We start from the raw sequence: 25699 nt of genomic DNA, 5'->3' as shown, positions 1-25699 counted from the left end.
TTAACATAAGCACAGTAATCCTATCTGCCTTTCATCTTTTCTCCGTGGTTGGCATGATTTGCTTCATTTCCCTCACTCTCACCCCATGTGAAACAATAGGGGGAATTACAAGATAGATGACAAAATGTCTAACATCTGGTGAGCTGAAGGTGTACCTTAAAATGCCTGTACAGGTGTTAGTAAATCCTACCACAGAGGTTTCTATCTTTATTAAAGCCGTCTGTTTTCATTCAGACCTCTCTAGAGGAGCTGATAAACTACCGACCAGAGTCCGTTTGAGTCTATTCTCTTCACTATTGAGTGACACAGCGGTAGTCTTCAAGTGTATAATTTTCAAATTGGAAGCCAATCGATTGGAATCCTTTATCCTGTCTTGAAGCACAGTTATAAAATGAGTTGGGAATAAAAGAGCCCTTCATAAAAACTACTTCTCACTTTTCATTTTTTTTATTCCAACCTATACGGAAACCAAGTAGACAAATCTGTACTCACCAAACAAGAGTAGGAATCGTTCAGTCTATGATCCAAAGTCTGTCTCTGAAGTAATCTAAAGAGGGATGCATGGTCAAACTTGCAGGGATTAGCAGAAATAAACTCATCCATACCATGTTTCTGAGAACGATCTGCATCTGTAAATTAGGAGAAACACAGACACATACATATGTGTGTGCATATATACGTGTATATATAAGTGCATAGATATATAAACACATATATATATACAAATTATTAAATGGGTAAACATGGCTTTTGCAGAGCATATAATAGTTACAGTATAAGTACAGAAGACTCATGAGGAATGCTGCATCTACCAAAAATGCAAAACAATAACAGAAATTGTAGTCATTCCACTGTTTCTACTGTTTTTTTAAATCCCATTCAAAATTATTAACAGAAAGGTTATAAGAAAACACAATTATTCCTCCTTTTTTCTTTCTCCACAAACCCCTAAATAAATGTAACATATTCCAAATGTAACATCTGGAATTAGGAAGCTAATTTTTATGAAAAGCTACTTCCAATGTTGAGAACATTCTTCCCCACCCCCCATCCCCAATTCTAGGAAGAGTTAATGGATTTGGTTTTGGCTTCTGCTAAAGAATATGACAAGATATCTAAGGATCACTCATAATAACACATTAAAAAAAAACCCAAAGAGAAATCATGACTAGAAGCCTACTTTCCAAATGGCAAACTGGGGCAGAAATGAACACACAAGGCTTAGCTGGATCATTTCCAGCCTTCTTTTTGAATGCAGCTTTTAATGGGACAAATCTTAATGTAGAAATGGCAATGAATGCTCTCAAGCTTCAAGCAAAAAGTCTTGAAAAAGGGAGCGGCATTTTTGTGCAAATATGTAGACAAAGCACAACTTCCCAAATGGCACTTCAATCAAAGGCCCAAATTTATTGTTCTTTACAGACTGTATCTTTCAACGCCTCTAGACCCTGCGGGTTTATCAAAAGACAAGCTTTTATGATTGCTTTTGTTAATGGTACGTTTTGTCAAAGTCTTCAATGTGAGTTATCTACCAAGCATGGACAGAAAAAGCCATACGATGTCCACGACGATTGGTTGTATATTAGCACATTTGCTCTGTTAGATACCATGGTCCACATTGGGACAAATAATCAGTTATCAACATAAAAATGGACTTCCTTTTACAATGGTAATGTTCAAGCTCTTTTGTTCCTTTAAATTCACATAAAGGCCTTTTCATGTTTGTTACAAGAAAAGTACAGCCCTAAATGTATTCTAGATGCAATTTTGAAAACAGGCAATAGCACAAACCAAAAATTTCTAAAGAAAAGGAGACAAAAGTTTATTGATTAAACTCAATTATAGAGTCAGGTTCATAACAAAACTCAATATTGATCTGTGGGCACTGATGCTAACATAATCAGTCACATTTAGAAATTTAGCCCCAGATCATATTGATCCATGTCAAGTTCAACTTTCAGCTGTATTTGTGGATGGAAGAACTATTTAATTCGAGCTGAAGGATCTTCAGCTGCATCTTGAAAAGATACACAAACAAATTTAGATCACTTCGCTTTGCACTGTCAAAGCAAGAATCACATCCATGTGACAGATATCACCAAGGTGGATATAACAAGTAGGCAGTGTGACAGCTCATTGATGGCTTAAGGTATGGGGCTCTCAGGAAAACTACCATATGTATTTCTTAGTACTGTACTGAATAACAATAATAAGGAACAAGCTTTTAAGATACTAACATTAGACAGGTTTAACATAAAGGTGGTTTGTTTCTATTTGGCTAACATATGAGACAACCTGCCATAATTTGTCTTCCATAGATAGTTTGATATTCATTTAAAATACATAAATATAAAACAAAATGTTCAGTATATAAATTTGACATGGGATATTTATGTCAAGGTGAAATAATGTATATGACAGTGCTGTGAAAATAGAATGTGCAGTGAGATGGAGGGATTTATTTTACTAAATCTGAACTATAATACAAAATTTTTTTTTAAATTCTACTTGGATCTTTTTTTGTTTCTTAGTACAATTTATCTTAATAAGGAAAAAGAAATCCTTTCAGTTTTGGTTTTTTGTGAAATTAAACATCCCTCTTCCCCCCCCACCCAAATATTTGCTGCATGAAATCATCATTTCTTTTGGAGACAGAGATTTTTACAGAACAAAATGTTTTATCTCTCTTAAAATTATGATATGTAATAATCTTTTTTGGGGAAAAGGTCCTATAGCTTACTTTTAGTGGTCTAAGATATGAAATATTTTGTTGAGCGTAATCTAGACAAATACGTCTTTCAGTGGAATAGGTCATTTCCCCAAAAGGTAGCTGAACAGTTAATTTCTTTAGATGAAATTCTATTTTATATTGATTATATTACAGAATTGGAGATAGCTTCATATCAAATACTTTGGTTCTATGAACTAAGACATAATTAAAATGCATCAAATGTGAAATTATGAGGAAAGAAGAAATGATTTTTTTTCTGAAGAATAAAATATCAGTAACACTAAATACTTTCCAGATTAATGGTTTTCTTGGAATGGGTAGTTTCTCCACCAACCCAGACTGCAGCTTCTCCATGCCCTCTCAGCAGCTTATCAACACTGGTAGTCCAGGAAAAAAAAAATCATCAGCTGGGGGTCAGCCTTTTAGTGATAAATCTTTTTGCACTATGCTAGGCTGCTGCTTGGATAGAGTGCCTTTCTGGGCCAACATTTCAAACCTTTTCAGGTTAATGGGACCTAACAAAGTTGGTGCACCACTGGTGTTGCCTGAAAAAACCCAGAGTCACCACCATGCCATAAAAAGGGCTTTAATGAAGAATTAAAAAAAAATCCTGAAAATACGTTGCCAAATACAAACAAATGCAAGCCTGGCCAAAACAAAACCGAAAAAGCTTCACTAACAATGGCATTCCTTTGGGAACTAAATGAACTTGGGAGAGAAATGAACTCTACGCACTTCTCAAATATTTAAAACGCTGCAGAGATAAAGAAGTTCTATTTCTAATCAGGCCAGGATGCTATCTGTAGATTACAAATATGCATTATAATAATATCATTCTTTATAGGTCACAGAAGTATATTACCTTATCTGATCCTCATAAACCAATGAGGCAAGAGGAGCAGGCATTATTATTTCTATTTTTCAGATGAGGAAAATGAAATTGAGGAAAGTTGTGGCTTAAGTAAGGTCACACAGGAAGGAGAACAGCCAGGTCTCAAAATTAGTTTTTCTGGCTCCAAGTCTAGCATACTTTACAATACAATGTGGTGTCCCACAAGCATTATTCCTAATATTCAGAATGAAGAACTACTGGCTATGTGTAGTTTATTGATTTGTTTATTTAATGATGAATTTTAAACCACAGAGATCTAGAATCTTAAAAGATGCTGAATTGCTCTGTTCATATATGCAGTCTTTTGTGTTCCCACTGTGAGCTAGGTTTCCAATATTCATTAGCAGGATAATTTTATTTCCTTAAGGGCAGGCTTTTGTATAGTGACAATCTTTAACAATGGTATTCCCTGGTCCAATTCCTAGAGAAAAAGAATTCCATTATAACTCTAGTATTAGGGGACACAGGATGGATCATGGTCTGTATCATGGCGATAAGAGTTATCTTACACATTTCTATATTCATATTTTTATCCATACTACAACTAAATCCAAGATAGAGGTATTACTTTATATTTAAGCCATTGTTCATTCATTCAATGACCATTTATATATTAAGCATATGCTATGTGTCAAACTGCAAACCACTGGGTTCAAGACTGACCTCCTTGAATTCAGTTTACTCGGGGGAAACAATGAGTACATATACAGATATAAAAACACAAACTATATGCAAAATAAATATTAACATTCAACATATTTATTTATTGAACACTTACTGATATGTTTTGGGGAAGTTACAAAATTTAGCTAAGACTTCATGGAATTAATATCACAATAGACGGATAAGCTCTGAATATACATACTACTATCTTTTTCAGTTTTATTGATTTTTTTTTGTTTTTACATTACAGTAATTCTCACCCCTACCATAGTAAGATTGCCCTCCAACAAAGAAAAGAAAGTTAAGTAAGACCAACTCACTTTGGCTGAATCTGTCATTAAACATTTATAGTCTTTGACTTCTCCAGTGAAAGAAGGGAAGTACATTTAAAAAAATCTCTTCTCTAGGGACATGCATGTATGGGCATGATAATTATATAGCATTTCATTTCATTTTGTTCCTCTTATAATTTACATTGTTGCAGTTGTGTTTATTCTTCTCCTGGCTTCATTCTGTATTAGTATATACTAGTTTTCTTACATTTCTCTAAATTCTTGATATTTATTGTTGTTACAATCCTGTCATATGCCATTATATCCATGTGCCATAGGTTATTTAACAATTCCCCAATTAATGGACACCTACTTTGGTTTCTACTTATTTGTCTTGCCTAGATTAGCTAACAGGGAGGTACCCTGTGCTGGGTGCCTCTGCCTCATGGATGAGGGCAGCCTCCTTTGATTAGCTGTGGATCTTTCCTGCTTACTCTTTCTTGCTGCTGTCCAGAGGGTAAAGACCATATTTCACTTACAGCATGGTCACCATGAACTGAAGTGATGAGGAGAGAAGGAAGAATTCCTTCCTTCCCCTGTGCCTGTGTGTTAGTGCTCTCCTCTCTGTCTTTGTCTCACTTAAATCCTGTGCCTTCAGTGTTCATCTTTGAATGAACCTCAGTTTTAGGCGCTGGTAAATCACTGGATTGGCAATATGAGCCATGGTGTCCTTGAGGCCAGTTTTCCAGGCAGAATGTTGCAGTCAGCACATCAAGCAGGAACACCCTGAGAAACCAGCCCAAGAGACTTGGAACTGGACTGTGCTCTATAGGAACTGATCTAAACTATGAACTAAGCTAATTCTTTTTTCCTCCCCAGAGAGAGAGGTGCTATAGAGAAGAGACTAAGTTCCATGTACTGGAGAAGTCAGTTTGTATATTTGTTATTACACATTTTGAAATAAATATTCCTTCGTATAAGCTAATTTAAATGTTAGCGGTTATATGGAATTGGGGCAAAAGATCTATCCTTAAAATTGAGGAAAAACCACTGCTGGGGGCTGGGGTCTTAGATACCCTAAATAGATACAGAGGGCTTAGATACCCTAAATCCCTTAACCAGAGAATCCTTGACCTTCAGGCAGTGGGGGCCAGGATAATCAGTGTTTACTACCACAGTATTTACTAGCACAAAAAAAGTACTGCTATGAATATTTTGGTGTGTATAATACTTTCGTTTTCTTCCCATGACCTCTAAGGGGTATATGCCTAACAATAGTATTCCTGGGTCAAAGGGTGTAGACATTTAATTCATTTATTTTCTAGATACAATAGTGTGTGAATTACTATGGACTAGTAAAATTTTTGCTCTGTTTTCATTTTGTGATAGCAATGGTCATGTGTGTATGTATGCTTCTAACACCAAGGTAATTCAGAATGTCCAACCTAAACCAGATGAAACTAGATTGAACTGGTTTCCCCACCTTTAATTAGTTCTGTCAGCTGAATGCTGGATTTGTGTTATTATTACACACATATTTCATTGTTCTTTTTTATTGCATTTTAAATTCCCTGATTTTTAAGAATGAGTATTTTTTCCAAGGAAACACACAAAAGTTAAAAGTTCATGAAGATTACACTTCAATGACTGTTAAGAGTTACTGCAGGGGCAACTAGGTGGTGCAGTGGATAGAACACTGGCTCTGATTCAGGAAGACCTGAGTTCAAATCTGGCCTCAGATACATAACACTTACTAGCTGTGTGATCCTGGGCAAGTCACTTAACCCCACTGCCTAACTAAAAAATTAAAAAAAAATTTTTTTTTAAAAAAGAGTTACTGCAATGGTTGTTGGTGTGAGGAAGTCATACATTTCAATACAGTGAAACAGATCCTTTGTTTTGAAATGCAAAAGAAAGTACAGTCAAAATTGAAAAAGAATATCAGGACCTGACAAAGTATTGTAATGAAACAGCTTAACTGATCCACAGAAAACCTGGAGAGCATTTTGTTTATTATAGTATGGCATATGGTTCTTGAATTTGGAAGAACAGTAAGCAAAGGCAGGGGGAGAAGGAGGAAGGAAAGGAAGAAGAGGAGGAAGAGAGGGAAGGAAGAAGGAAGAAAGGAAGGATGGGAAGAGGAAAAGAGCTGATAACCACTGCTGTGAAGAAAAACACTTGTCATAGACAAGATGATACAAAGACTGGAGTACTTAAGACTGGTAAAAGACAATTTTTGCTGATGAAACATTTCCCCCACCCCACTCAAGGCTATACCAAAACCACTATCAGAAGAAGTTAGGGTGAGCCTCTAAGATCTGGGCATCATCAATATATTATATAACATTCATTCTCCAAGAGCATTTTGGGGATTTTTAATGTCCAGTGGACCTAATATTCTTGTCCCCAGTGACAAAATATATAATTTCATATAATTTTTGAAGTATATTAATATACTGAGAAGCAAAATTTTTCCTGAATTTTAGAAAATCACAAAGATGGAATATTACAAGACCTTGCTACATGTTAAATAAAAGGTTAAATACTTTTTTTTCAAAGATGGAGATATACTCCTTCATCGACCCTCAATGGAAAGTCAACTCATTTAAATATCATTGAAAACTTAAGTGCTATAATAAGGGTTAGACTTGGAAAAACAAACTGTTTGCCAAAGGCATACTTAATATCAAATGTAATAAAAGTGCAGCTTCACGACAAAGAAATAAAGAATATGTGTCAAAATCTTATGAACTCAAGAGCAAATCATGTAAAACAAGTGATTGTAGAAAAAGGCAGATATTGCATTTTTTAAAGATGTAAAAAACTGTACTGTATTGTGTCAATAAATTTAATTATTCAACTTTGTCCTAGCTAATTTGAACATCACTGTAATTCCAAATTGTTGGACTAATTAATTTAAGGCAGATAGGTGGCCCAGTGTGTGAGAGTGGTAGACTTGGAGTCACAAAGACCTTGGTTTAAATATGGCCTTGGACATTCACTAGCTGTGTGGCTCTGGGCAAATAATTTAGCCTCTCCACCTCAATTTGCTTATCAGCAAAATGGGAAAAATAACAACACCTACCTCACAGGGTGATTGTGTGGATTACATGAGATAACATATGTTTAGCACTTTGCAAAACTTAATATGCTAAAAAAGAGCTACTTATTATTCAGAGTGCCTGCTTTCCCACAATTCTTTTTCCCACCCCAACACTGGTTATTGTCATCTTTGATCACATCTGCTGGTTTGCTAGGTATGGGTTGAAACTTCAGTGTTGTTTTGATGTGCATTTCTCTTAGTATTAGAGATTTGAGGTTCTTTCATATGATTGTTATTAAATACCTTGTAATTCTTTTGAAAACTGTTTATTTATATCCTCTAACTATCTATTACAGAGTAGTTCTTAGTCTTATATATTCATGTTGACACCATATACAACTTAGATAATAGATCTTAATCTGAGACATTGATGCCCAGATGTATTTCCCAACTGAGGATTTCTCTTCTTAGCCCAATATACTGACTTTATTTCTGCAAAACCTTTTCATTTTCATAATCAAGATTGTCTATTATTTCTTATAATCTATACTATTTGTTGGGTATCTTAAGTTGTCTATTTTGTTTCATCTAAATCTCATCCTATTATCTTCTTTTATGAATTTGAATGCTAAGGCATTTGGAGTATATAAGTTTATTACTAATATTGGTTTTAGCATGATATAGTTTCCTTGTTTATCCTTTTTATTTTTTGAATGTTTGTTTTTACCTTATCTGATAGCATGATGGCAATATTTGATTTTTTTTATTTCATTTGATGCATAGAAAAAAAATTTTCCATTCCTACCCCCCCACCCCTGCCACCCTGCCCCTAGTTTTATTTATCAGGGTTAGGGTTATAGCTTATTTTTTTTTAAAGTATTTCTTATAAGCAATAGATTGTAGAGTTTTTTGTTTTCTTATCTAATACATTACTTTTTAAATTTTATTGGGTTGTTTGATCCATTTACATTTAAAGCTATAGAGTTAGTTTTATATTTTTACCTAGCTCTAAAATTGTTTTTTTTTAAAAGGTAATCATGTTCTTTCAGCTACTTTACTTTGATCTTTTTTTAAGGCGGCCCTGTTCCCACTGGTTCTTTCTTCCTCTTCCCTGATTCCTTCTTTTCACTTATTCCTCCTTTCCCTTTAGGGTTTTGTTTATTAGTTCCTTTCTCTTGCCATTATCTGGTCATATATTTATTTCCCCTCTGTTTTTCCTCTCAGGTAGATTTTCCCTCCCTCTCTTCCCCTTCAGCTAGTTTTATTAGTATTTTTAGTTTCATTTTTGCACCCTTTTCCCAAAAGGATCTCTTTCACTTTCTTCATTATCTATCCTCTCTTTCTGTTTATTCTAGATCCTCATTCTCTGATTCATGATCCCTATTATCCGGTCTCTCCTTTTTTCTCTATGTTCTTCATGAAGCCAAAGTTTCCAAGGCATTGGAAGACTCTGCCCTCTAGGCACTTTCTGCTGCTGACTTGCAGGGCTCACCCCATGGATTCCTCTTTTCCATTGTTACTCATTCTCAGAAAAATGCCTGTTCTTGCTATGTCAGAGAAGACACTGCCCCATGGTAGCCTACTTCCCCCACCCCTACCTGGCTCTAATCTATAACCTTTCTTGTTGATTTTCCCCCCCCTACATTTTTCTGGAAATCTCCCTGTCTCCATGCTCTCCTATTTCAACTACTAGCTGTTCCCAGGGATCTACCTCCCCTGCCTCCCAGGACAAGTAGACTTTTCAGGCACTAAATCCTCCAATTCTCATCCAGTGTAAGGTCCTTATCTTCATTCATCCATAAGAACATTCATCAGTGGAACCCTCTCCTGCATTCCAAGTAAGGCCTCCTTCCTTTTCTCCTCTTTTCCATCCCCCCTGATGTGAACTCCTAAAAGGAAAAGGCTTTTGGGATTGGACCCCAAAAAAGAAAATCTCTGAACTTTTCCCAAATCTCTGGCATTTGCCTGAGGCTACAATTCACTCAACTGACCTTTCATTGTGGCTACACCCAATCTCCCAATTCTGTTCTGTTACCTTTTGATTGCCCCTGGTCACTTCCCACCCTTTATCCTATCCAGACTCCATTCTCCCTTGGCCAAGTGATCCAGGTCCCTAGAGTTCTGTTTACCCCAGTTTACTGGCCATTCAAATCCAGATCCTCCTTAGACCCCTCCTCCAGTCACGCCAGACTACTTTGCCACTCCTAGATCCCTCCCACAGTCTTTCTGTATATAAGATTCATCTTGTCTCCATTAAGGTGCTCAGATTCTTATAATCTAGCCAATAGCTCACAAATGTTCAGATTCCTTAAGAGTCTGGCCAATATGGTGGATCTTTAATAAATCTTATCTTTGGCTGAAAGAAGGCTTGGGTCAAATTCATTTGGACAGGACCCACGTGTTATGATTTTGTGGTCCCAGCAGTCCTAAACCTCAACCTCCCACCCCTAAGAGCTTTTCTCTTTCTGAGACCACATCTCCTCATTGCTAGCCCAGTGCATCTCTCACTCCTCTGCTCTCCTCTTCCCTTTCAAATACCCTCTAATGATATCGTGTAGTTCCACAAAAGAAGCAGAGGGTCACCTGCAGGCAAGGCATCACCAAGTTCTATCTGTCTTTCTCTTCACTGCGACCTGTACCAGATTTCCACAATCACCTCTCTCCTGGTGTACTTTTAAAAAGAAGTTTACTACTAGCCTTTCTGTTGTCACTAGGTTATTGTCTGTATTTAACCACTCCTCTTGCATTCCTGTTATTTGGGGTGTTTGAGAAGCAACTGATCTCTTCAGTTTTGGTTTTCTTTCTAAAAATGTTTCAAATTACTTTAAAATTATTAAATGTCCATCTTTTGTCCTACATAGTTAGGCTCAGATTTGTAAGATAGGTCACTCTGGGCTGCATTTTGAGCTCCACTGCTCTTTGGAACATATTTTTCTGTTTCTTTTTGCTTTTTCTAGTAGGTGTGGAATAGTATTGCATTATTTGAATGATCTTTCCTTTACATTTGAAGGTCTTTCTCCTGATGGCTTGCAGAAATTGTTTCTGAATTGAATTGTTAAATTTTACCACTATGTGTCTTGGAGTTTGCAGCCTTCAGTAACCTCCTGGAGACAATCTGTGAATTCTTTCAATTGGAATTTCATTTTCTATGTTTAGAACTTTGGGGCAGTTCTCTTCTATTTTTTTCCTTTATTATGTTGTTAAGGGTTTTTTTTTGGGAGGGGCTTGTTTTGGGGTTTTTCAGTTTTTGGTTTTTTTTGGTCCTGTTGGGCTCTTCTGGGAGACCTATGATTTTTATGTTTTTGAGTTCAGTATGCTTCACTTGCATTGTTAGTATATTCTCCTTTATGTTATTATTATTATTATTGCTTCCTCTTCTTCTAGGTTGTCCTTCAGTTCTGTGCTGTTTAATTCCCAATCTGTTGTTTTTTCTTTTGTTTCTTTAGCAAGGTTTGGCATTGCATATTTAAATTTTTCTATTCTGTCTAATATTTGTGTTGTGCAAGACATAAATTCTACACTCATAGTTCTATTTCTCTTTTAAATCACTCAGGAACATTATGCTTTGGTTCATGTTCTTTTCAAGGGTTGGATTATTTTCCTTCATTTTTAAATATTTATTCATAGATGTCTGAACTCATTTACTAGATCTAGAGGTCATATCTTCTCCCATTGTTACTGTTTTTCCTGCTGATTTACCTGTTTATATTTGAGAGTTCTTCTTCCTGGAATCTTTGGTATTTTCAGCCTCCTCCCACCCTCTCATTTCTTCCTCATCACTCACTACTGATTCCCTCCCCTCTGAGTATGGCCTCAGCCTCCTTCCACACTGGGCAATTCACCCTAAGTCTCTGCCACCAACTGACTTTTGAGTCATCAGAACTGGCCTCAGCTGGATGCTGTGATCTTTCCTCACACTTAGCAGAGTGTTGCACAGTATCCTGTGTCCTGGTGACCTGTCTCATTCCATCTATTCCTTAGTTCTTTGGACCAGGACAGGCAGTTCAGAGCCAGCTTTCTCTGGCATTGATGTTGTTACTTCTGGGTTGCCACTCATGACAGGCTTTTGCTATGGCTAAGGTGGTTGTTGAGGCTTGAAGAAAACTCCACAGCCTGGAGTTAGGACTCCACAGCACTGGAAAGATGGAGGGAGGCCAGGGAGTAGGGGTGGGTTTTGATGTAAGCATATCTTCTATCCTTGGGTCTGCTAGTGCAGCCAGTAGCATGAGAGGTTGGGGAGGGGTGCTAAGTGATGTCAGGGTCACTGATCATCAGTTGTTGGGTTTTTTTTTTCCCTCGAGCTTATGAAGGACTTCGAAAAAAAATTCAGTATTTTATTTTCCCCCAATTACATGTAAAACCAATTTTCAACATTCATTTTTTAAACTGAGTTCCAAATTCTCTCCCTCTATCCATACCCCCCTCATTGAGAAGGCAAGTAAATTGATATGTTATATAAGTGTAGTCATTCAAAACATATTTCCATATTAGTCATGTTGCAAAAGAAAACACAGATCAAAAACAAAAAACAAAACAAGAAATATAAAGTAAAAAAGTATGCTTCCATCTATATTCAGACTTCATCAGTTCTTTCTCTGAGGATGGATAGCATTTTTCATCTTAAGTCCTTCAGAGCTGTGTTGGATCATTGTCGTGTGAGAACAGCTAAGTCATTCATAGTTGATCATTTTGCAATATTGCTGTTACTGTGTACAATTTTCTCCTGGTTCTACTCATTTATTTTACTCTGCATTAGTTCATGTCTTTCCAGGTTCTTCTGAGAGCATCTAGCTCATTATTTATTATAGCCAATAGTGTTTCATCACAATCATATGCCACAACTTGTTCAGCCATTCCCCAACTAATGAGCATCCCCTCAATTTTCAATTCTTTGCCACCAGAAAAGAGCTGTAAATATGGCTATATACAGCTTTGATAACTTCATCTGAACACTACTAACTTCATATTTTATCATTTGGAGAATTCCTCTTATTCCCATAAATCTGACTCATTTCTCCATATATTTGAGAAACGAGGACTTTATCAGAGAAACTTTCTACAAATTTTTTTTCACAGTTCTGATTGCTAACTGTATTTCCCTCCATCCTATCCCCCCCCCATTTATTCTATTCTCTATCTCCTTTCACCCTGTCCTGACTCAAAAGTGTTTTGCTTCTGACTACTACTTCCCCTTCTCTGCTAACAGAACCACTCTCTTCCCTTATCCCCTTCCCCTCCTGCTTTCCTGTAGGGTAAGATAGATTTCTATACCCAATTGAGTGTATATGTTATTTCTTCTTTCAGCCAATTCTGATGAGAGTAAGGTTGAAACCTTGCCTGCCAACCTCTCCCATCTTTCCCTCCACCATAAAAGCTCTTTTGTACCTCTTTTATTTCAGATAGTTTACCACATTCTACTTCTTCTTTTCCTTTTCTCCTACTGCATTTCTCTTTCTCACCCCTTAATTTTATTTTTCAAGATATCATCCCATCATATTCAACTCATACCTCTGTCTGTTGTCTACATACTCTCCTTCTATCTGTCCTAATAATGAGAAAGTTCTTATGAGGTACAAGTATCATCTTCCCATCTAAGGATGTAAACAATTTGGGGCAGCTGGGTGGTGCAGTGGATAGAGCACCGGCCCTGGAGTCAGGAGGACCCGAGTTCAAAATCGGCCTCATTCACATAACACTTACTAGCTGTGTGACCCTGGGCAAGTCATTTAACCCCATTGCCTAGCAAAAAAATTTTTTAAAAAAGAAAGAATGTAAACAATTTAACCTTATTAAGTGTCTTATGATTTCCCTTTCCTGTTTACCTTTTTATGCTTCTCTTGAATCTTGCATTTGAAAGTCAAATTTTCTATTCAGCTCTGGTCTTTTCATCAGGAATGCCTGAAAGTCTTCAACTTCATTGAATATTCATTTTACTCAGTTTTGCTGAGTAGGTGATTCTTGGTTATAATCCTAGCTCCTTTGTCTTCAGGAATATCATATTCCAAGCCCTTCAATCCTTTAATGTAGAAGCTTCTAAATCTTGTGTTATCCTGACTGTGGCTCCACAATACTTGAATTGTTTCTTTCTGGCTGCTTGCAATATTTTCTCAAGCTGGCAGCTCTGGAATTTGGCTATAATATTTTGGAAGTTTTCATTTTGGGATCTCTTTCAGAAGATTGCTAGATTCTTTGAGTTTCTATTTTACCCTTGGGTTCTAGAATATCAGGGCAGTTTTCCTTGTTAATTTCTTTAAAGATGATGTCTAAGGGTCTTTTTTTTGGTCATAACTTTCAGGAAGTCTAATAATTTTAAAATTCTCTCTCCTGGACCGATTTTCCAGTTCAGTTGTTTTTCCAATGAGATATTTCACACTGTCTTCTATTTTTTCATTCTTTTGATTTTGTTTTACTATTTCTTGATGTCTCATAGAGTCATTATCTTCCACTTGCTCAATTCTAATTTTTAAAGAATTATTTTCTTCAGTGAGGTTTTGTACCTCCTTTTCCATCTGGCCAATTCCACTTTTCAAGGAGTTTTTTTCCTTCAGTGAATTTTTGTGCCTCTTTTTCCATTTAACTAAGTCTACTTTTCTTTTTTCCTGAAGCAATCAGGGTTAAGTGACTTGGCCCAGGGTCACACAACTAGTGAGTATCATGTGTCTGAGGCCAGATTTAAACTCAGGTCCTAATGACTCCAAGGCTGGAGCTCTATCCACTGTGCCACCTAGCTGCCCCCAGTTCTATTTTTCAAGGCATTCTTCTCCTCACTGAGTTTTTGTACTTCTTTTACAATTTGGTCTTTTACCATTTTACCATTTTATCTTCTGCTTGTTAAGGTATTATTTTCTTCAGTATTTTTTTTATGTCTCCTTTACCAAGCTGTGGACTCATTTTTCATTACTTTCTTGCATCATTCTCATTTCTCTTCCCAATTTTCCCTCTACCTCTCTTACTTGATTTTTAAAATCTTTTTTGAGCTCTTCCATGACCTGAGATCAATTCATATTTTCCCTTAAGGCTTTGGATCTAGGAATTTTGACTGTGTTGTTTTCTTCTGAGTGTGTGTTTTGATCTTCCTTGTCACCATAGTAACTTTCTATAGTCAGAATTTTTTTTTCTTTTGTTTGCTCATTTTTTCCATCTACTGTTTCAGCTCTTTGCTGAAGTGGGGCTCTGCTTCCAGGATAGAGAGCACACTGTCTCAAGCTTCAGGGGTTTGTGCAGCTGTTTTCAAAGATACTTCGAGGGACCTGTAAGTTTTCAGTTCTTCCAAGGTGGTGTCATCTCAGGAGAGGTGTGTTTACTACTCTCCTGGCAAGTGCTCTTGTCTGTGAGCAACAAGCATTCTTGTTTGCTCTGGAACTCCAGTGATGAGGATCCCTGTTTCCCTGTGGCCACAAGTCCTCGTGTGCTACTGCTCCTCCTCACCTGGGGACTGCCACCCAGAACTGTGACCCAGATGTACAAAGCAACAGAGTCCTGCTCCTAGTGCCAGCACAGAGACCCCTGTAATCTCCTTCTGACCAGTTCAACTCCACTACCATCTGTGGGCTGAGAGCTCTGAAAGCAGCTGCTGCTGCTATTGATTTAGTCACTCTCAAGGCCTGCAGCTGGTTTGTTGGGCCCCAGTACGCGCTGGTAAAGCCTTTGCTGGATTGCACTTTACTCTCAACCCAGTGTGACAGACCTTTCTTACCAAACTTCCAAGTTTTCTTGGCCTGGAAAATTGTTTTACTCTGTCTTTCTGTGGGTTGTACTACTCCAGAATTTGTTTTATGGCATTATTTAAAGGTCTTTGGAAGGGTGTGGGGGAGAGCTCAGGCAGAGTCCCTACTTTCTCTCTGCCATCTTGGCTCTGCCCTCTGGATTTTTTTTTTTTACCCTTCTTTTGGATTCTGGTTGCCATATCTTTTGTTCATAGTTTCTGTTTTGAAGAAGCTTGAGAAGTCATGGGGGTCACAGAAAATGTCTCATTAGCCATCTTGTTGCTTATGTGACCCAAAACCTAGTATCTTCTTCAAATGGTTTTATTTCTCTTTTGAAACATTCTGGAGTTGCTTACTGTTCTATAATCCCTGAGGAATATTCAGAATTCTTCTTCACTGGGGTTTTTTTGGCTTGTTTTTCTTCATAGCATATTACTGATACAATATATTATGATCATTTAAGACACTTTGACTAATTTTTCTTTCCGTTTTAAAATTTCACTGTTGGTGTATCATCATGAGGTTAGGTTGACAGTTGACTTATCTTCTTTGGAATTTTTGTTTTTTAGTCTTTTTTTTCTAGTCCATTCTCTCAGGTTTTCATTCTTTGGTCTTCTCCCTTCCACTACCTGTTGTCTCTTGCACAGACTTCCAAGTCTGGGAATCCTCGACTTCCTTGCCTTACAGAGTACAAAGGTCCATAGTTTTATGGCCAGATAAACTTCATTTCCTTAGGCATGGAGGCTCCTTCTCTCCTTTTGGTCTCACATTCAATTGCTACAGAATAGTCAATAACATTTCCTTCTTTAGAGTCTGCCAGGTTGGTGAGTTATGTAGGAAACAACTCTGCATTCTGTGATTCTTATGCGTGATTTAAACATATGCTGACTTTCATTTAAAAAAAAAGTGAATGAATTTTAACTGAAAGTTTATGAGCAATATATTTCAAAGACTCACTGGTAAAAATAGATTGGCAAAATTCATTTCTAAATATTTTAGAAATGTTAAGAGGAAACAATAAAAACAAGCCATGGAGAGACAGTCTGGAATAATTAATCACAAATCTGTCAAAAACTACGATGATTAATCTCTGGACTAGCTATAAATGTGGGACATTATAATGGAAGACGCTGATGATGTTTCCCTGGTAACAGTGGGATGCAAGCTCCCAGATTCTTTAGGTACTACCGTCACCCAGTTGAGGTGATAGAAGTAACGATAATTAAATAAAACCCCAACCAAAGAAAAACATGACTGTTTGCCTACACATTTAAAGAAGCCACAGAGTCTGGTTCAACAGAAACAAGCAACTGAAATTTTTCAACAGAAAAAGTAGTACTTTCCTAACCGCTGCTCTGTCCTCCACTGGCCTAAGCAATGTTTACCACCAAAGAGCCTTCCTTTTTAAAAGCCACACATGTACAAAAAAAGTGACTACTCCTCGTTTTTGCATTTGCTTCTTTTACTGACAGCTCTGGATCCCTAACTCCTGAGACATCATATTGAAGGTTCAAGGAGATGAATTAGTCTGAAGTGGAGAATTTATCCATTTCACTCTTTTGCAATGTATTCTGGATCGGGAATTACTAATTCTGGAAGGCCTTCTAGATCTTGCCCCCTCACTTCATCCTTGAGGATAGATAAATCTGCCTTGGTGGAATAGAGGAATCCACCAAAGTGCTTCCCAAATTTGTACTTTCTTTCATGGGTCTGGTTTCACTTCCCACTTGTATATGAGTGGCTTAGGACATGTTGCTTGTAGCTACACAGGCAGCTTCATATACCTTAATGTCATGGAGAGGAAAGTTGTGTGTGTAGGGCATAGGGAGTGGCAGGGGCTGTAGCCACACAGACCCTTCTTCTGTTATACTGTAAGAGAGCAAGATCTATATATCTATCTTTATCTCTTTAACGCCTAGCATAGTGCCCCACGTACACTACAATATTTCAAAGGATCTGTTTTTGCACATAGATTTGCTAGATGGTACAGTAGATAGAGCACTGGCCTGTGTGAATCCTGCATTACATGCCTAATACCTATGTGTCCAAGCAAGTCATGTAATCCCTCAGCCTCAGTTTTCTTATCTGTAAAATGGGAATAATAATAGGATAGTTATGATGATTAAATAAAGTCATACACGGGTAATACTGTGGGTTGGAAGTTTATACTCATTGTTGTGACACACTTTACACTGGGCAGGTAAACACCTACTCATTTCTTGGGTAGGCTTGATCACTTCAATCTGTCCTCAAAATGGCAAGTCTGGGTTTCCAGAGAGGGACCACCACCATGTGATTACATTTAAATTCTCTCAGGGGCCTAAGCTTGTTGTAGGGGAGTATACTTTCCTTATTCACCACTTTAATCCTTAAGCCCCCACCAGTGCACTGTCATTCACACAAACAAGATACTCATAATGATGATACTTTTAGATCTTAAACGTAATGTTATCATTTACTTAGCAATGAGATAAAAAAGAAACAACAATAACATCACAAATACTCATATATTAAAATAAGTGCAGGAATAAAAAAAAAATTACAGTTGATACATAAACCTGGGTCTCACTTTCCCACAAATGCACTCAGTATCTGTGGGAGAGAGCAAGAATAAACAGAAATCTGACAGGCAAGCACTTGGGAGAGTAAAAATCATATGGTAAAATCCTGGACTGTGGCCCTGATGGCATTGCTGCATTCAAGAACATTGGCACCATAGGAAACTGATTCTCTGATAACTGCTTGCATGCTGGTCCTCCCAAATGCTCTCTGAGTAGGCAACTTTATTTTCCTTCTATTTTTGAACTGATGAAGCATTTATAAGATCTTTCAACTCATAATCACCCTAAAAGGAGCACTAAAAATTGTTACTTCTCAATTTAGATAGCAGTTCTCTTTGGCTAGCCAAGTAACTGCAAAACTCATCAAACTAGCTTCTCTCTAGGCAATACAGTCCAACTCAAAGCAGCTATTTATTCACCAGGATGCTGTATCACCCAAATAGAATTTAGCAGACAGTCTACAGAAAAATAGGTCAAATTGGTCATGGTCAAGACAAACCAGTCTAACCTGTTCTTAACTCATCAGGATATTCCATTGTCCAATTAGATCTCAGCACTCCTTCCCACACAGCAAAGCTATAAAATCATTTTCCCTTATCTGCTTTTCTCGCTAAAACTGGAAGGGGAAGCAAAGAAGACCATTTCTGAATGTTTTCATCTCTCTTAAGCTCTGAGTGCCACTGGGAACTGAAGCTGTCTTCCAATGAGTTTTAGTCATTTTTCAGCCAATCAGGAACTAGCAGCCAAAACCTTTTTCTTAGCTGACTACTTCTGCTGTTTTCTTTCTCTTAATTTTTTAAAAACAACTCCTAAAAGGCTGCTTTTCAGTCTTCTGCTGACTCTTTCCTCTCTGATATGGTCTTCAATCTCTTCTTCACTTCTTTGCTTTAGCCTCCCACCTCTCAATGCCTTAAGTCAGAGCCTAATAGTGCTTAATGACTCACCTTTCACTTATAATGCCAAAACTCACCAAGTTTCCCTTATGGAATCCTTACTTAATTCTCCCTCAGTCTCCAGTCAGATGATTTTTTAAAAACTTTTTGAGTTTTACCATCAAGTCTCCAAAGTTACATGCAAATGAGATGAGGGACCACAATGCTCTCTGCAGCTTCAACCATTAATCGGCTCTCACCACAGTCTTCCATCATATTCTGTGTTCTCCAAAAGTGTGATTTTTTTTCATATAACTTTTTTATTTCTTTAATAAATAAAAGATTTCCTCTGCTTTCTTAAACAATGCAATTGTTTGCATAAAGTAAAACGACTATATAATTTACAAGATGATTTGAGCCTTTATGCCACAGTTAATTTTTTGTTGAAAACTGCTCACATGCTATCTGAAAACTTTCTTGCCCATGCACCTTATTTTAATAAACAAATGTGACCCCTGTAACAAAGTTCATTGGTATGGCACTCTTTCCTTATTGATGCAGAAGACGGCCCTGCTCTCATGAGAAGAAGCAGAAGTGGCAAGTGGTTAGAGAACTCCTGCCTTCACAAGATTTTTCTAGTCTTTTTAGTTGCCATTCCTCATTGGGCCTAACTTCTGGCTTCCAGCTTTGAGAGAAAAGATGAAAGAGGCCAGTCTCACTTCAGATTGCTAAAAGAAAACACTGGGATGATATGAAAGGAGCTAGTAGTCTCCATCATGTCCCCATTCCCAACTTGCTGCAAGAGAGACTTTGAGGAGGAGTTTCCCCTTGAGTAAGATCCAGAATATTACCTCTTGGATGAGCCGAGTTATCTTACTCCCAATGAGAGTGCACATTCACTTTGTATTGTTTGGTACACATTCTTCTACAGCTATGACGTGGATAAATGGGTTTCTATGCTATTTGTTACTGATGAGGATAGGATCTAGACCCAAAAAAGGAAAAACCTGGGACTTTCCCACTTGGCCAAATCTCTAGCACTCCCCTGAGGCTATAATCCCATCAACTGGCCTTTCACTGTGGCTATGCCCAATCTGTTACCCTTAACCTAGCCTAGACCTCCCTCTGTCCCCATGCCACTTCCCATCCTATCTAGGTTCCATTCTCTCTTGGCCACCCCTGGAGTTCTTGGCTACTTGGCCACTCCTAGATCCCTCTCATAGTCTTTCTGTATATAAGGTCCATCTTGTCTCCATTAAAAGTATCTGATTCTTATAATCTAGCCATTGCTCAGATTTTTACAATCTAGCCAATACCTCACAGACACTCAGATTCTGGTTAATATGGTGGATCTTTAATAAACCTTGTCTTTGGCTGAAAGAAGGCTTGGGTCGAATTCTTTTGGACAGGACCCATGTGTCATGATCTAGGGGTCCCAGCACCCCTAAACATCTAGACCTCTTCACTATGTGCGTTCATTGTAGAACTGGTATTTGGTGAGAAAGGGGTCAAGCCTTGGATATGGGGCTTGGAGTTCCCCCTTTCCCCAAAAAAACAAAGCAAACAGAAGTTATATTGATCTTGATCACATCCTTTGGACTAACAATATTTAAGGGAACAAATATACTCTAGCCCATACCCTCTCTCTGAGGATAGCAGTATGATGGACTCTGGCTCTAACTTTCTACTTCCCCTCCTAGCATGAATTAAAGTCTCCCTTGGAGAAGGGGTGAAGGAGAAGAGGCTAATGATGTCTTTTCCTTTTTTTCAAGCCACACAATGATAGCTCTCTTCTCTCTACTCATGGGCCCCACTACACATGAGCTGGGCTAGGTTAAGGGTAACAGAGAATTGGGCCTAGGCAATAATGAAAGGCCAGTTGAGAGGATTATAGCCTCAGTCCAAACACTAGAGACTTTGATTAGGTGGGAAAATTCAAGGAGAGTTCAGGGTTGAGGAGGGGGAAGAGTTCCAGAGCCTGTACCCAGTCATTCATCTGTTGGGGCTCACATGCTCTCTAGAGACACTACACCACCCAGGATCAAGTTTAGAAACTTTGGTTTGTTTTTCAAAGCCCTTAAATAACCTGGCCCCTTCCTACCTTTGCATTCTTCTTATACCTTCCTCCTCCTGATGAGGTTTAGGGGTTCAGGGGTTCTGGGACCCCAAAATCACAACAGGCAGGTCCTGCCCGAAATTATTCAACTCAAGCCTTCCTTCAGCCAAAGACAAGGTTTATTAGAACATCTGTCATATTAGGCTGACTCTAAACATTAGTAAACTATTGGTTAGATTATAAGAATCTGACCAGTGGCCAGATTATAAGAATCCCAGCATCTTAATGGAGATGAGATGGACCTTATATACAGAAAGACTACGGGAGGGATTTAGGAGTGGCCAAGTAGTCTATGAGGTAATAGAACTCCAGGGGTGGCCAAGGGAAAATGGATCTTAGAAAGGAATAATGACAGGAAGAGGCTGGGGCAGGGCATCCTACGGAAGGTAAGACAAAGGAGGGCCAGGCTAGGTTAAGGGCAACAGAGATTGGGCATAGCCACAATGAAAGGCCAATTGATGTGATTATAGCCTCAGGTGAATTCCAGAGATTTGGCCACATGGGAAAGTCCAGGGTTTTTCCTTTCTGGGGCCCAGATCCCAACTCCATCACTCCCATTTAGTCTAGTGACATTGGCCAGTAATACTGGCCTCCTTGCTGTTCCTCACACAAGACATTCCATCTCCTAATTGCATTTTCACTGCATGTCCCCCATGCTTGGAACTCCTTCTTCATTGCTGAAGGTTAGGAGTGCTGGAACCTCAAAACAGAGACATGCAGATCCTGCCCAAATGAATTCAACCCAAGGCTTTTTTCAGACAAAGAAAAGGTTTATTAAAGATCTGCCATATTGGCCAGACTCATATGGAATCTAAGCATTTGCATCACTAATGTACATGGGCCAGATTTAAGAATCTGAGCACTTGGCTAGGCTCTTAAAGAATCTGAACATTTTTGACCCTCCTGTGAGAAGCAGGCTAGACTAAATCTGAGCACCTTAATGGAGACAAGATGGACTTTATATACAGAAAGAATGTGGGAGGGATCTAGGAGTGGCCAAGTAATCTGGGGTGACTAGAAGAGGGGTATAGGGAGGCTCCTGATGGGAGTGGCTATTATACTGGGGTGACTAGAGGTCAAAAGCCAAGACCAATAAAATAGGGTCTAGATATGAAAAAGGGCAGCAAGTAGCCAGAGGGGATCCAGAGGTAACAGACAATGAAGGGCTGGGCTAGGTTAAGGGTAACAGAGAATTGGGCCCAGGCAATAATGAAAGGCCAGTTAAAAGGATTATAGCCTCAGCCCAAACACTAGAGACTTTGATCAGGTGGGAAAATGGGGAGGGGAAGGGGGGGGTCTAGAGCCGGTACCCAGTCATTCATCTTCATCTCCTTCTGGCTTCCTTCAAGTCTCAGATAAAATTCCCTTTTCTGCAAGAAGCCTTTCCTGATCCCCCTTCATGCTAATGTCTTCCCTCTGAGATCATCCCAAGTTTATCCTGAACATAGGTTGTTTAGACGAAATTGTTTGCATGTTGCCTCCCCCATTAGATTGACAGCTCCTTGAGGGAAATGGTTGTTTTTGCCTTTTTTTGTATTCTTTTAGGTATCACACTTTTTATCTATTTAAGAGGCATTATAAACATATTACATTATTTAATAGTTGGCCTACCTCCTTTTCTTTATGCAAAATACTTTTTCTTCCCCTTTGACAAATTGCTCCATATGAAAGGGCAAATAGGCAATATCTTACATGTTAAAGCACACTGCATAACTTAAAGCACTACATGACGTTAGTATATCATCATCAGTGTGGGCACTCTTCAAATAACAGTGCTGATCCAAAAGTGTAGATCATAACCTATCTATCCCTTTTCATCCTGTGTGACTCTTGTCCATATCCTAAGGACAATCTTCCACAAGGTCTTTACCTTAAGTGCTAAGGGCCTTTCTGTAGTTCTCCTGACACGTGGCAACAATGCTGCATGTGGAATTTTCATTTCACTCTTGCCACATGACTGGACTGCTTCCTTTTCTGATAATGATACAATAAAAAGAGCATTGCTTCTGGATTCAGAGGACTTGAGTTAGAATTTGCTGTTTCCTGTGTAACCTTGGGACAGTCATTTAACACAACCCAGCCTTCAATATCTTCTCCTCAAAAAGGAAAGCATTGGACTAAACGGCTTCTGACGTCCCTTTCAGTTTTACATCTATCATACCATAATTCTATTTGGGATTTGTTTTATGGGACTTTCAAAATGCTGTTTATTGCTGGTAATACTTGATAGCCTTTATTTACCCATCATGCATCTTACCATTGTCCTTTTGGGTGACCCTTTCCTAGGAAATTCAGATATCCCCTTATTTTCAGTCATATAATATCATTAGAAGAATACTGATCTTAAAAAAGATATTTTTGGTGGTTTTAGGAAAAAACCGGGGAGTCATACTGCAGTTTCCTAAATGCTATGTAGTCTGCTTTTCCTCTAATTCTGAGTACACCTGTTTGTTTAGTTGCTGTTTGTTCAAGACGTATGTATACTATACTAATAGACCAGTTCTATACAAAGACCATCCAATTCAAGTGCATATCATAATTAGAATAGGAATCTTTCATTCAGCTGATTGTTATGTATCATTTAGAAGGTTTTGTAATGTTCTGGGGCTTGATACAATCAATACAATATCATCCCAAAAGGGATGCATTTCTATAATTTCATGATCTCAAAGAATTCCTCTTTGGTTTGGACTCTGTAATGGGCATCCTCCATAATGGTGGAAAAAATTGGCAAGCATATAACTATCTGCTTTATGTTGTGTTGCTGTGGTTTAGTTATTTTCAGTCATGCCCTACTGTTTCTGTCCTTTTTTGGAGTTTTCCTGGCAAAGACACTGGAGTGATTTGCCATTTCCTTCTCCAGCTTATTTTACAAATGAGGAAACTGAGGCAAATATGGTTAAGTGACTTGTTCAAGGTCATACAGCTAGCAAGTATACACGGCCAGATTTTAACTTAATTGCCAAATTGCTCCACATGAAAGCGCAAATAGGCAATACCTTACATATTAAAGCACTTTGCATAACTTAAAGGTCTATCCACTGCACCACCTACTTAATAGTAATGATTAGAGAATATCTGAACAAATTTTATCTCGGTAATATCATTCAAGGAATCTTTTATGATGATAGGACCACTGATTCAAAACTCAAAGGGACCTACGAGGACACCTAATCAAACTGCCTCATTTTAGAGATGAGGAAATTGGGGCCTGGGGAGGCTAACTGATTTTCCCAGGGTCAGACAGGGAAGTCAATGAAAGATTTGAATCCAAGGTCCAGCTTTCTCTCAAAAGCTAATGTTCTTTCCCCTGTATCATTCTGCCTCTTTCATTTTTTTTTTAGTAGACATAGATGTAAAGTCCTTTATTTGAGTTTAAAAAAATCAATTTTACAAGTACAAGATGAGGGAAATATGGTGATAAGGTTAGACAACTGTTTGAAAAATATCTTGGGGTTTAGTAAATTTCAATCTCATCATGAGTCAACAATGTGACATGATGGCACCAAATTTTAATTGGTAATTAACTATAATGACAAAAGTATATTACTATATTAAAAAACATAATGGTCCCACCCTTTTCTGTCCTGGCTTGATGATCTAGAGTTCTGGACACCACATTTTAGAAAGAACATTGATAAGCTGTAATATGTCCAGGCAGAATCTTATGTGAACTTGAAATTTTGCCATATAAGGATAACTTAAAGGAGCTTGGAGTACTTAGTCTGGATATGAGAGGACTTCGAGGTGTGGAATGGAAATCTTTTCTGTCTTTAAATATTTGAATGGCTATTTATGTAAAAAGATGCTTAAATGTAAGAACTATGAACAATTAGTTGAAGTAGCAAGCAGATATACTGTGATCCAATGTAAAGTAAAATTTTCTAAAAATTAATGACACAAAGGAAGAAAGGACCACCTTTAGGAAGTGGTGAGTTTTTTTTTTAATATAAATTTATTTATTTTTAGTTTTCAACATTCACTTCCACAAGTTTTTGAGTTCCAAATTTCTCACCCTTCCCGCCACCCCAAGATGGCATGCATTCTGAATACCCCTTCCCCTGGTCTGCCTTCTCTTCTATCTCTCCCCCCTCCCTTCTCTTATCCCCTTCCCCTTCTATTTTCCTGTAGAGCAGGATAGACTTCTGTACCCCATTTCCTGTATTTCTTATTTCCCAGTTGCATGTGAAAACTTTTTTTAAAACACGTGTTTTTAAAACTTTGAGTTCCAAATTTTCTCCCTTCCTCACTCCCCACCCACCCTCCTTGAAAAGGCAAGCAACTCAATATAGGTTGTACATGTGCAGTTATGCAAAACACTTCCATAGTAGACATGTTGTGAAAAACTAACTCTATTTCCCTTAATCCTATCCTGCCCTCCCATTTATTCTATTCTTTCTTTTGACCCTGTCCCTCCTCAGAAGTATTTGCTTCTGATTACCCTCTTTCCCAATCTGCCCTCCTCTCTATCATCCCCCTGCTCTCTTGTCCCCTTCTCCCCCTATTTTCCTGTAGGGTAAGACAGATTTCCATACCCAATTGAATGTGTATGTTATTCTCTCCTTAAGCCAAATCCTATGAGAATAAGATTCCCTCATTCCCTCTCACCTTCCCCTGTTTCCCCTCCACTGTGAGAGACTTTTCTGGGTTTTTTTTGTGAGATAATTTACGCCATTCTACCTCTCCCTTTCTTGAGTATCATCCTCTCTCATCCCTTAATTTTATTCTCCAGATATGACCCCTTAATCTTCAACTCACCCTGTGCCCTCTATCTATCTATCTATCTATCTATCTATCTATCTATCTATCTATCTATCTATCTATACATACATATAATTTTTTC

The 25699-nt window shown here is 38.0% G+C and overlaps 1 protein-coding gene across 11 annotated transcripts in view; it reads right to left on the bottom strand.

Moving 5' to 3' along the window:
- The window catches only part of CADPS2 (calcium dependent secretion activator 2), a 708547-nt gene that overhangs the window by 186404 nt on the left and 496444 nt on the right, over positions 1–25699 (bottom strand). For all 11 annotated transcript variants that reach the window (XM_078154013.1, XM_078153999.1, XM_078154004.1 and 8 more), the window contains exon 12: positions 493–629. In XM_078154013.1, the coding sequence (XP_078010139.1) occupies positions 493–629 (137 nt within the window). The remainder of the gene's footprint in view (positions 1–492; positions 630–25699) is intronic.

The sequence above is a fragment of the Phascolarctos cinereus genome, unplaced genomic scaffold, assembly GCF_003287225.1.
Source record: "Phascolarctos cinereus isolate Bilbo 61053 unplaced genomic scaffold, phaCin_HiC Scaffold_1;HRSCAF=81, whole genome shotgun sequence".
In the NCBI taxonomy this organism is placed as follows: Eukaryota; Metazoa; Chordata; class Mammalia; order Diprotodontia; family Phascolarctidae; genus Phascolarctos; species Phascolarctos cinereus.
This window is presented reverse-complemented; position numbering and strand designations above follow the sequence as displayed.